This window comes from Lutjanus erythropterus, chromosome 19 (assembly GCF_056507025.1).
Source record: "Lutjanus erythropterus isolate fLutEry1 chromosome 19, fLutEry1.hap2, whole genome shotgun sequence".
NCBI lineage: Eukaryota > Metazoa > Chordata > Actinopteri > Lutjaniformes > Lutjanidae > Lutjanus > Lutjanus erythropterus.
In genome coordinates this window covers 480,001-492,500 of record NC_139335.1, presented here as the reverse complement: position 1 = coordinate 492,500, position 12,500 = coordinate 480,001, and the positions used below count along the sequence as shown (strand labels likewise).

Genomic DNA, 12,500 nt, shown 5'->3' with positions numbered 1-12,500 from the left:
AAACTGAAGATCTTTGAGTTGTGGACAAAACAAGACATCTGAGGACGTCATCTTGGACTCTGATCAACATTTTTCATTATTTAGTGATATTTTATGGACCTATTGATCGATTAATCAGGAAAATAATCAACATATTAATTGGTAATTAAAAAAAATTATTACAGGAATTGGATTAATTAAGCAATGAATCGAGACCATGGTCATCGTCACAGAGGACCAATCAGCTGCTAACCTTCCACCAACCAACCGTCAACCAAACAATAACTTCACATCAGCACTGTAAACATCGTCTCCATGGTTACCACATATTAATGAGACTGTCAGAGAAACAGGAAGAAAACCCACGACCAACCAACCAATCAGCACGCAGAATAACAAGCCATGATGGAATCAGAAACATGTCTGATCATTTGGATTGATTAAATGATCCTCTTTTTCTCCTCCACCACCATCTTCATCATCATCATCATCATCATCATCATCATCACCATCATCACCATCACCATCACCATCACCATTATCACCATCACCATCACCATCATCACCATCACCATCATCACCATCACCATCACCATCACCATCATCATCACCATCATCATCATCACCATCACCATCATCATCAACAGCTGAGACCCACAGACAAACATCATGTGACCTCAGCTGCTGAACTGAACCTGAACCTTACACACACACACACACACACACACACACACACACACACACACACACACGTACACACACACACACACACACACACACATTTTTTGGGGGGAGGGTATTTTTTATTTTGTTTTGTTCTGTGATGTCACCGCACAGATCATTGATACAGAACATATGTGACTCTGCAGGTGATTTCAGGTGAGTCCAGGTGTGTTCAGGTGAGTCCAGGTGTGTCCAGGTGTGTCCAGGTGTGCAGACAGACATTCAGCGACAGTTTTCAACGTGTTTAAATAAACATTTTGATTTGTTCTGTCCGGGTTGAACACCGCCCTGCTGAGCTCTCTCTCTCTCTCTCTCTCTCTCTCTCTCTCTCTCTGCAGGGTCATGTGACCAGACAGAAACAGGAAGTGATGGATGAGTGTGTCGATTGCCCCCTCAGGTGCTCACACCTCTCTCTTCCTCTCATTTTATTATTCGTCCTCTGAATGAAACCTCAGCTCTGTGTGTGTGTGTGTGTGTGTGTGTGTGTGTGTGTGTGTGTGTGTGTGTGTGTGCGCGTGCGTGCGTGCGTGTGTGTGTGTGTGTGTTCTATATATAGAATGATGTACGTTGGTGAGACGCAGCTCCGTCCTCCATTTATACATAAACTCCTTCTCTCTCTCTCTCTCTCTGTATATCTACATAATGTCTCTCGGCCCTCAGACACATGAACACATGAACATGTGTAACATCATGTGTAACATGTAACATGTGACCTCCACATGTTTCACATGTGTATGAACATGCTTGTCGTCAATAAGAAAATGGATCAATCACTTCAGCACATTAAAGAACTTTATTGATTCTCTGAACTTCAGCTGAGTCGATTAAAGATTAAATGTTTAATTAAGTGTTTTATTTTGATCACATGATCTGATGTGAGGACATTATTAACATATTTCACTAAATCCAAATGTGAAATTACTGTCGAAATAATTTAACTCTTTATCACAGCTGACTTTTCTTCTGCAGAAACACAAAAAGACTGAGTCTGAACTTTAAACAAAACATCTTCAGTAACTTTATCTCACATTACAGCAGTAATCTGATTACTCTGAGGTGTGCTGTTAGATTTTTTTCATTGTTACAACTGCCCCCAACCACTGCATTCAATTTAATATGACAGCTTTGTCTTTGTGTGTAAGAATATATGAAGTGTTTAATGAATTAGTGCACAGATGTATGATTAGTTTTTCTAACGATGACCCGTGTGTTTGTCTGTCGCAAAAATGGTTCAACTGTCCCCAGTCTCCCCTACCAGCCAAACTGAGCGGGAAAATACCCACAAAACTCCAACATCCCGGATCCATAACAGCAACTATTGATTACTTTATCATCTGTTTTAATCTGACAGTTGTTGATTTACTATTGAATGGTTGATTATTGATTGATTATCATTTAAGTTGAAATATCAGAAATATTAAAATAAATGAACTGAATTAATCAACTTATGTCGTTTTGTCCAAAAACACAAAAAAATGTTGAACTCTCTCTCTCACACACACACACTCTCTCTCTCTCTCTCTCTCTGTCTCTCACAGACACTCTCTCTCTCTCTCTCTCTCTCACACACACACACACTCTCACTCTCTCTCACACACACACACACTCTCTCTCTCTCTCTCTCTCTGTCTCTCACACACACACTCTCTCTCTCTCACACACACACACACACACACACTCTCACTCTCTCTCTCTCACACACACACTCTCTCTCTCTCTCTCTCTCTCTCTCTCTCTCTCTCTCTCTCACTACCTGTCTCACTGTGTCCATGTCTCATTCGGTTCCTCTCGGTCGCACGCGCTCTGGCACGCGCTGGTCCTGTTTACAACCTCGTTCTGGTCTCGTGCGGTCCGGTCCGGTCTGACTCCCGCATCATGATGGTCCGAGCCGAGCCGAACCGAGCCGACCTGGTTACATCCAAAACACTTAGAGCAGTTCCAGAGAGGGTTCCGGTCTGGTCTCTATGACGCTCTGCGGATCCTGGTTCCGGTCCTGGTTCCGGTCCGTCCCGGTCCGTCCTGATCTCGCACAGTCTGTGAGGACAGTGAGGACCCGAGCAGCGCGTGCTGCCGGTGGAGGCTGCTGCAGAGAGAGAGCCAATTAGAGAGCAGGACGGGACAGGGGGCGGGGCAGAGAGAGAGAGAGGGAGAGAGAGAGAGAGAGAGTCTGGATCTGATCCAACTGTCGATCAACTTCATTATCAATAATCTGATGATTATTGATTAATGTTATTATCATCTTCATCAATCAGATTGATTAGATAATAAATAAAAGATAAGTTTTTAAATCTGTTATCAAACAGTCAAATCAGTCAATCAATCAATCAATCAATCTATCAATCAATCAATCTATCTATCTAGAAGAAACCAGAAAATGTTTACCTTTAAAAAACTGAAATCAGAAAATGTAGATTTTTTTCATTAAAAAAAAGACTGAGTAATCAATTATCAGAATAATTGGCAGTTAATTGAATAATTGATTAGTAATTTATCTGTTTTCTGTCTGCTTATTTTTGTTTTTCTTGTCTTTTTTTAAATCGTTAGTTATTGTTTAATTGTTATTTTCTGTATTTTTTAAATGTTCACTTTATTTTTTGTGTTTCTCCTCTGGCTGTCGACCCACATACTGAAACACACCCTGCAGTGCATTCTGGGTAAACTGGATTACATTATAGTCTGTCTGTTTTTACCCACTGACCCCCCAGTTAACCTTCACACACACACACACACACACACACACACACTCAGGTGAGCCCAGTAATGGATCAGACTGTGGAGCTGATAGATTATTGATCGGGATGAAAGATGGATGACTTCTGTCCTCCTCCTGTCTTCACAGATCAACTGAAGGAGGAGGAGGAGGAGGAGGAGGAGGAGGTGGAGGAAGAGAAGGAGGAGTAGAAGGAGGAGGAGGAGGAGGAGGAGGAGGAGGAAGAGGAAGAGGAGGAGGAGGAGGAGGAGGAGGAGTAGAAGGAGGAGAAGAACTTCAGTATGAATGTAAATTGTCTTTGCTTCTCTCTGGTGGACAGAATCTGAAGTGCAGCTGCTCAGTTTCATTCAGTGTCATCAAAGTACAAATATACAGTTTCATTTCTTTATTAAAAACTCTTTAAGCTGATCACACAGTGATGTAAATAAACATATCACATGTTTATTGATCAGCCGTGTGTGAGTCTTAATGTTTGAGTCTTTTCCAGTGGTCAGTGTGAAGTGAACAGACGGCACAGAGGTCCCTGAACACACCACAAAGAGTACAAAATAAAACTGCAGAGAAATGATAAAGAGGCTTTTATTTTTTATCTCCTATCAACAGGAAACAGCAGCAGCATGACAGACAGAACTGTCAATCATCTGATACACACACACACACACACACACACACACACACACACACACACTGGGGTTTATATATGAGGAAGACTCGTAACCACTTCAGTCTCCACACAGACAGTCAGACAGACGGGTGAGAGGCAGACAGGAGTGATGTGTGTGTTCAGGTGTGTGTGTGAACTGCTGTGTCTGTGTGTCAGTGTGTGTGTGTGTCTGAACCTCATGGATGAAGCAGTGACATTCAGCGGACCGACAGGAAGTCAGTTTGGATTCTCTGTCGACTTTCACACCTTCAACAACCAGTAAGAAACTTTTAAATAACTGTTAACTAAAGGAGCTCAGGGTCTTTGAAGGAGTTCTGAGGTTCTTGTAGAAGAACCTCAGACATTCTTGAAGAAGTCCTGCGGTCCATGAATGCATCATGGGGTCCTTGAAGAAGTCCTGGGGTCCTTGAGGAGACCTTGGAGACTGTCTCATGTGACCGTTCTCCATCCTCTACAGGTCGTTTGTTGTCGTTGGAGCTCCCAAAGCCAACACCAACCAATCAGGAGTGATGGAGGGAGGGGCTGTGTTCCTGTGCCCCTGGTCACCTGGAGGAGGGGCCTGTGACATCATGGACTTTGATGTTGAAGGTAAGTGTGTGAGGTGTCAGGTGGAGGTGTGTGTGTATGTGTGTGTGTGTGTGTGTGTGATGGAGCTGAACTGATGAAGACTGTGGTACTTGTGCAGGGGATGAAGACTTCACCAGCTCCAACCTTCACTTCCTCACCTTCAAGAGTCACCAGAGGTTTGGATCAACAGTCCTGTCAGTGCGAGACACACACCTGCTGGTGAGGACACACACACACACACACACACACACACACACACACACACACACACACACACACACTGTACTAAACCTTTACAAAACTTTCTAAAATCTTTCAAATCTCCCAAAAACTATTCTTGAGATGCCAAAACCATCTATGACCTTTACAAAATGTTCCAAAACCCTCCAAAAAAACCTTTCACAAACCTCCCAAAAATCATTCCAAAATGTTCCAAAATGTTCCAAAACGTTCCAAAACCCTCCAAACCATTTATCAAAAAAAAAGTCTTTCTGGGATTTTCCAGAACCTTCTTAAACTGTTTCAAAACCTAAAATTTTCCACATCATTTCTGAACCCTTCTAAAACCTTCCTAAAGGTCTGTTGTTCCTGCGGATGAGAGCTCAGAGACTCAGGAAAGATCAACAGTTCTTCATAAAAGTTCCGGTTTTAAATTCTTTTATTTCCTGTTTCCTGTTCAGTCTTTTCAACAGCTGCAATAAAAGAAGAAAAAACCCCACAATGCACCAGTAAAACCACTGATTGTCAGTCTGATTGTGTCCATCTGTCAGGCGTGTGCTCCGCTCTTTCATTGGAATGTCCAGAAGCAAGGGGCGGAGTCAGGGAGAACACCTGTGGGGAACTGCCTCTTATTGGACCAGAGTACAGGAAGCTCCACCCCCTTTTCCCCCTGCAGAGGAATCATGATGGACGACGACTACAAACGCATGGGCAACAGTGAGAGTTACATGACTGCTCATTATCATACTGATGAGTCACAGCCGCAGGTCACATGATCGCTCATTATCATTCACTGATCTCTTGTTGCCTAGGAAACGACCAGCGCTACTGTGAGGTCGGCTTCAGCACTGACATTACCAAGGTGAGGTGTTGTGGTGTTGTGGTCACTACTGTTGATGCTACCTGAAAGTAGTCGTCATGACAACAGCTGGACTGTGTGGTCATGTGACTCCTGTGTGTGTGTGTGTGTGTGTGTGTGTGTGTGTGTGTGTGTGTGTGTGTGTGTGTGTGTAGGATGGCCGGTTGCTGCTCGGAGCGCCAGGAAGTTTTTATTTCCAGGGTGAGTGGAGACACCTGCTGGTCACTGGGGAACACAACACCTGAGACTCATTTTAATTATCAACATCAGGCAGTTTGTTTGTTTGTTTGTTTGTTTGTTTGTTTGTTTGTTCTGTGACATCAGTGAATCTGAAGTCACATAAGCTGATGTTGTGCTAACTATAAGATGATGCTATGCTAGCTGTAGGTTTATGTTATTTTAACTACAGCAGATTTTATGCTGAACTGACCTTTTCAACATGAAGTCACACAACTCAAACACACTAACAGAGTTCAGCTCAGAGTTCTGAGGTCAAATTCATGAATTTCTGAATGGAGTTTAGTTAATTTGGAGACAAGGATATGAAAAGGTTAAGCTCTGACATCACTGCTTACATCACAATGTTGATTTCAGGTCAGGTCTTTACAGTGGATGTCAGTGACATCATCAACAGTGGGCGGAGCAGTGAACCCATCCATCAGGTAGCTGGAATCAGCCAAACAGATGAGAGGGGAGGTTATGACCTTTACCGTGGTGAGTAGAGCTGAGGAGGGCTTTTAACTTGAAAGGCACACCTGTGTTCAGCTTAACATGAGTTTATAGAGAAATCCACAGATACGATTCTCTGGGAACACTTGGAACTATTGCTGCCTTCAGACGGAACACATGCAGGAAGTCATGAGAACTCCACTGCTCGACAACGACAACATGGACGCCAAAAAGACTCTTCAGTGTTCTCTTTCCAAGAAATGTTGACTTACTGTTGAGACACTGACAGCTAACTAACTCAACCATATTTTAACTGACCACTTCAAGCTAATTTCATGCTAACTATAAAATGATGTCATGCTAACTATAAAATGATGTCATGCTAACTATAAGATAATCTCATTGTTGTATTTAGTAAAAATGGACAGAAAATGACTGGAGTTCTGTGTGTGTCTGTCAGGTTACTCTGTGGCCACTGGTCAGCTGACTGGAGACTCCACACCAGGTAATTATCATATATCAGATCATAGATTAATACAGGATGTTGTCTGATTGATTAGTGAGATGACACACTGATGACATCACTATAACTGATCGATTATCCATCCAGTGATCAGCTATTAATGACTGTTTTTCAGATTATCTCGTTGGCGTTCCCAATGACAGAAACACAGCAGGAACAGTAAGATGATCTTTGTATTGTTTTATGTTTTGATTCTACCAGACTCTACTGGACTCCATTGTCACTGTGTGTGTGTGTGTGTGTGTGTGTGTGTGTGTGTGTGTGTGTGTGTGTGTGTTGACAGGTGAGGATCTATGACGGCAGGAGCAGCGGATCACTCAGAGCCTCCCATAGCTTCCAGGGAGCTCAGGTGAGGGTATGATGTCATTGTGATATCATCAGGCAGGTGCGGGTCTGATATCACACATACCTGTGGTTGTGTCCTGTGTCCTGCAGGTGGCGTCATACTTTGGACACAGTGTGGCTGTAGCTGACATCAACAGTGACGGGTGAGAACACAGTAACCTTCCTGAAACTAATCTTCACAGAACGTTACCTTTACATGAATTCTACAGTAGAAAAACTGTGTGTGTGTGTGTGTGTGTGTGTGTGTGTGTGTGTGTGTGTGTGTGTGTGTGTGTCTGTGTGTGTGTATGTGTAGTCTGGATGATGTGCTCGTCGGAGCTCCTCTCTTCATGCACAGGGTGACGGAGCAGCTGCAGGAGAGAGGACAGGTCTTATCTTCATCATCATCATTACTCTTATTCTTCTTCTCGCCATAAACCTACACAAGGCCTTTATTTTGAAAGTCTAACGGGACGTTGGTGTGAAATATTTTATATTTATAAATTAAATATTAAATGTTTAATATCACAGTCAGTTTTCACGTTTCCAGGTGGTTTTGTACCTGCAGAGAAGACACGCCTCCTTCTCCTCCCAGCCTGACCAATCACTGATCGGCCCCTCTCTGTACGGCCGGTTCGGCTCCGCCCTCGGTGTGCTGGGTGACCTGGACATGGATGGCTACCATGGTAACCAGTTAAACACGGTCTGAATGCTTAGCTGCTGATGAGATATCCAAAATGGCTGCTGAGCATAGCATCTTTGCTACAGTTAGCAGTTAGCTAATTTTATGCTAACACCAAAATGGTTTTATGTTAACTACAAACTGGTGCTATGCTAGTTACATACTGTTTTATTTGCTAGCTACAAATTGGATTTATGCAACCTACAATCTGGTTTTATGCTAACTACAGAAAAGTTTTATGCTAGCAACAAACTGGTTTTATGCTAGCCCTGACAGCTCCACCACCGTCAGCAGTGGCAGAAAGAGTACTGAAAATTTGTACTCAAGTACAAGTACTATTACATTGCTAAAGTATTACTCAATTACAAGTAAAAGTACTAGTGTTAGAAAAATACTTAAGTAAAAGTACAAAGTATTTGTCAAAAAAACTACTCAGAGTATTAGTTACTTTTAACTGATGATGTCACCTCTCCACACCAGGGCTCAAAATTTTCTGTATTTTGCTTTTCCAATAGTTAAAACACTAACAATCAATCATTAATAATGGATTTGATACAAAACAAGTGTTTTTTTTCCCCTCATTTCAAGTTTTTATTTCCTTATTCAGCAAAAGTCTCCAGCAGACAAAACAAAGCGAGATGAGGTGCAGTTACTGCCACGACGATTGATTAAATATCCATGAATACATTTACCAGTTCACCAATTAAAGATCAGTCATTAAATAGACTTTTTTTTCTTTTGTTTTGTTTTTTGTCCATATGTCCTGGTTTTTATTGGCTTTTTTGCTTTCAAATCACTTTATTGGCTACAAAAATGCAGATAAAAGGTCTGGATATTCATTCAAATTGTACTCGGTACTCAACTATGATTTTAAAAGAAAAAAAATAAGTAGATTACATGGCATAATGAATACTTAAGTACAAGTAAAAGTACACACCTTGAAAATCTACTCATAAAAGTACAAGTACCTCAAAAATCTACTTAATTACAGTAATTTGAGTATTTGTAATTAATTACTTCCACCCCTGACCGTCAGTAATGAGGTAATGTGGCTAACGACGATAGCTAACACTGTTAGATAACCAATGAAAACACTGAATTTAATGACAAACAACTGTGTGCCCATCTCTCTCCAGATGTGGCCGTTGGGGCTCCCTGGTCAGGTGACAGTGGGCGGGGCCAGGTATTTATCTACCTAGGCAACAGCAACGGTCTTTCAGCCACACCCTCCCAGGTGATTGACAGCCCGTCACTTGGCAACAGGATGGCATTCGGCTTCACTCTGAGAGGCGGGGCTGACATAGACGGGAACGGATACCCAGGTGTGTTCAGAAGTTCTACAGTAGTGCAGATCAATAATCAGTAATCAATAATCAATAATGACCCGCTGTGTGTTTGTTTGCAGACCTGCTGGTTGGAGCATGGGCTGCAGACCGAGCATTTGTCTACAGGTAGGACGCCATCAAACCTAAAGAGGAGTGATTAATTCGATTGGCCATCACTCGATAAAATCTTAAGTCTTCGTCACTGATTGCAGATATTGATCATTTCTGATCAGTTCAAGCTGACTTTTGTTTTTAGAGCCCAGATCAAAACTATTTAAGATTTTTCTGAAGTCTGTGAAGTCTGAAGTAAATATGAGACAAAATTTTTTCAACTGATGGGACTAATCAACCGATCAATAGTTGCAGCCTTACTGTGTGTAGATCAGCTGTTATCATTCTGCTGATACCTGCTGACAGACCTGAACCTTCAGCTCCAAACCACCAATCAGAAGAGTTAACTTCAGCTGTGATATCACATGACCATCATGTGACCAAAACACATTGTTGTGTTTGTGAGTTCAGATCCAGAGCAGTGATCCGGTCCAGAGTTTCTTTGTCTCTGCTGCCGGACTTCCTGAATCCGGACGTCAAACTGTGTCAGCGAGAGAACACGCCTGTGTCCTGGTGAGTCAGTCAACCAACCAATCAATCAATCAATCAATCAATCAATCAATCAATCAATCAATCAATCAATTAATCAATCAGTCAGTCAGTAAATAAGTAGATTGTCTTTCCGTCGTGTTTGTCTTTTTATGTGTTTTGTCTTTTTACATCTTTTTCGTTGTTTTTGTCTTTTTACGTCTTTTGCGTCATGTTTGTCTTTTTACGTCTTCTACGTTGTTTTTGTCGTTCCTCTGGATGTACAGTGAGATAAAATAAAATAAAATAAATGTTTACAGTGTAAATTTTGTTTGTGTCTCCACAGTTTTGTCATCCAGGTGTGCGTCCACCTGTCTGGTCACAATATCCCACAGCAGATAGGTAAACAACACCTAACCTGTGTGATGTCATCCATATTAAAACTTCCTGATACTCAGGTTCTTTTGTCTGTCTGCCTGCTGATTGGCTGCGGCAGCGCTGGGGGTGGAGCTACAGCTGGACAGGATGAAGCAGCCAATGGCAAGACGGACTCTGCTGCTGTCGACTAATCAGCCACAGGATTCAATGAGGCTCATGGTCCAGAGGGAGGTGGGCGTGGCCTGCATCAATCAGACTGCCTACCTGAGGGTGAGTGACAGGAAAAAAACATAACATAAAGAAGAAAATCAGTCAGTCACACCTGTGTGTGTGTGTGTGTGTGTGTGTGTGTGTGTGTGTGTGTGCGCAGTCTGAAGAGGATGTTCAGGATAAGTTGAGTCCGATCTTCATCACCGTCAATATCAGCCTCCTTGACCCTACCCAGCATGCTTTGCTGCATGGACAGACGCACGCTGCTGCTCAGGTGAATCTGAAGCTTCCTGGTTTCTGTCTGTTATCTGGGTAGTTTTGACCAATCAGGTTTGAGAAGGCTGTGGATGTATATAACAGTCTGTGTGCAGAAAAAAGTGGAGGAGACCATTGGCTGGAATGTAATCTGTGAACCAATCAGCTGTCATCTGACGAGGATTCTGCTGTGTGTGTGTGTGTGTGTGTGTGTGTGTGTGTGTGTGTGTGTGTGTGTGTGTGTGTGTGTGTGTGTGTGTGTGTGTGTAGACCAGGATCATTTTGGACTGTGGAGACGACAACATCTGTGTTCCCAAACTGAAGCTGAGAGCTGAACCGTGAGTCAACAAAGAAGACCCTGCATCATCAATAAACATTATTTATGACAAATATTACAAATTACAAATATCATCAGTCGCCATAATCACACAGCGGCCATTTTCCTGTGATGTCACACTCGTCCTGCTGTGCTCCATGCTGTAAGTCATATGAACAGAGAGAGAATGACAGAAAGAAAATCTGGAGGGACATCAGGATACATTACGAAATAAAACTAAAGCACTGATAACGTCAGAGTACCAGAGTACTCAGCAGAACATTAGAACCCGGTGTGTTCTTTAATGATGATGAATGTTTCTGTCTGTGTCAGTCTGTCAGACAGCGTGCTGGTCGGCGAGGATCAGTCTGTGGTGTTGGCGGTTTCGGCAGAGAACGATGGTGAGGGAGCCTACGAGACCGAGCTGGTGGTCCAAATCCCCAAATACACACACTTCCAGAGCAGTCAGGTGACACACAGACACACACACACACACACACACACACACACACACACACACACACACACACACACACACACACACACACACACAACTTGACCTGAGTCTCCTCTGGTGTTTTCTGCAGGGTGTGAACCGGCTGGTGTGTGTTCAGAGGAAAGAGAATCAGACTGTCATGGTGACCTGTGACCTTGGAAACCCCATGAAACAAGGACACACAGTAACACACACACACACACACACACACACACACACACACACTCCTGAAAACTTCTTAATTGTGAACAAAACGTCAGAATCTTCAAACAGACAGAATAATTTTCTCTGAGCTCAGAATCAAATACAGTCAGTCTGTGGATGCTAATGTCTGTCTGTCTGTCTGTCTGTCTGTCTGTCTGCAGCTACAGACCCATCTTCTGTTCAGTGTTGGTCGTCTGGAGGAGGTGGAGAGTCACATCACCTTCAACCTCAGAATCAGGAGGTACCATCTGTCTGTCTGTCTCTGACCTGTCTGTCTGACCTGTCTGTCTTTGATCTGTCTGTCTCTGATCTGTCTGTCTCTGACCTGTCTCTCTGATCTCTCTGCCTGATCTGTCTCTCTGATCTGTCTCTCTGACCTGTCTGTCTCTGACCTGTCTGTCTGACCTGTCTGTCTCTGATCTGTCCATCTCTGACCTGTCTGTCTGACCTGTCTGTCTCTGATCTGTCTGTCTGACCTGTCTGCCTCTGATCTGTCTGTCTCTGACCTGTCTGTCTGACCTGTCTGTCTCTGACCTGTCTCTCTGATCTGTCTCTCTGACCTGTCTGTCTCTGACCTGTCTCTCTGATCTGTCTGTCTCTGACCTGTCTGTCTGACCTGTCTCTCTGATCTGTCTCTCTGACCTGTCTGTCTCTGACCTGGCTCTCTGATCTGTCTGTCTCTGACCTGTCTGTCTCAGATCTGTCTGTCTCTGACCTGTCTGTCTGATCTGTCTGTCTCTGATCTGTCTGTCTCTGACCTGTCTGTCTGACCTGTCTCTCTGATCTGTCTCTCTGACCTGTCTGTCTCTGACCTGGCT

The 12,500-nt window shown here is 43.2% G+C and overlaps 2 protein-coding genes across 2 annotated transcripts in view; one reads left to right on the top strand and one right to left on the bottom strand.

Annotated features, from left to right (window-relative positions):
• crhr1 (corticotropin releasing hormone receptor 1) overlaps nt 1-2,754 on the bottom strand; it is a 19,495-nt gene extending 16,741 nt beyond the window's left edge. Inside the window, exon 1 of the mRNA XM_084743454.1 lies at nt 2,456-2,754. Within this exon, the coding sequence (XP_084599580.1) occupies nt 2,456-2,473 (18 nt within the window). The 5' untranslated portion in view covers nt 2,474-2,754. The remainder of the gene's footprint in view (nt 1-2,455) is intronic.
• Nucleotides 2,755-4,132: 1,378 nt separating this feature from the next.
• The window catches only part of itga2b (integrin, alpha 2b), a 12,197-nt gene continuing 3,829 nt past the window's right edge, over nt 4,133-12,500 (top strand). Inside the window, exons 1-23 of the mRNA XM_084743655.1 lie at nt 4,133-4,334; nt 4,534-4,664; nt 4,762-4,862; nt 5,414-5,579; nt 5,675-5,724; nt 5,877-5,922; nt 6,316-6,435; nt 6,851-6,895; nt 7,029-7,072; nt 7,197-7,262; nt 7,349-7,401; nt 7,554-7,626; nt 7,788-7,923; nt 9,056-9,241; nt 9,325-9,370; nt 9,767-9,868; nt 10,170-10,225; nt 10,320-10,471; nt 10,572-10,685; nt 10,937-11,004; nt 11,316-11,451; nt 11,570-11,662; nt 11,844-11,923. Of these exons, the coding sequence (XP_084599781.1) occupies nt 4,186-4,334; nt 4,534-4,664; nt 4,762-4,862; nt 5,414-5,579; nt 5,675-5,724; nt 5,877-5,922; nt 6,316-6,435; nt 6,851-6,895; nt 7,029-7,072; nt 7,197-7,262; nt 7,349-7,401; nt 7,554-7,626; nt 7,788-7,923; nt 9,056-9,241; nt 9,325-9,370; nt 9,767-9,868; nt 10,170-10,225; nt 10,320-10,471; nt 10,572-10,685; nt 10,937-11,004; nt 11,316-11,451; nt 11,570-11,662; nt 11,844-11,923 (2,213 nt within the window). The 5' untranslated portion in view covers nt 4,133-4,185. The remainder of the gene's footprint in view (nt 4,335-4,533; nt 4,665-4,761; nt 4,863-5,413; nt 5,580-5,674; nt 5,725-5,876; nt 5,923-6,315; nt 6,436-6,850; nt 6,896-7,028; nt 7,073-7,196; nt 7,263-7,348; nt 7,402-7,553; nt 7,627-7,787; nt 7,924-9,055; nt 9,242-9,324; nt 9,371-9,766; nt 9,869-10,169; nt 10,226-10,319; nt 10,472-10,571; nt 10,686-10,936; nt 11,005-11,315; nt 11,452-11,569; nt 11,663-11,843; nt 11,924-12,500) is intronic.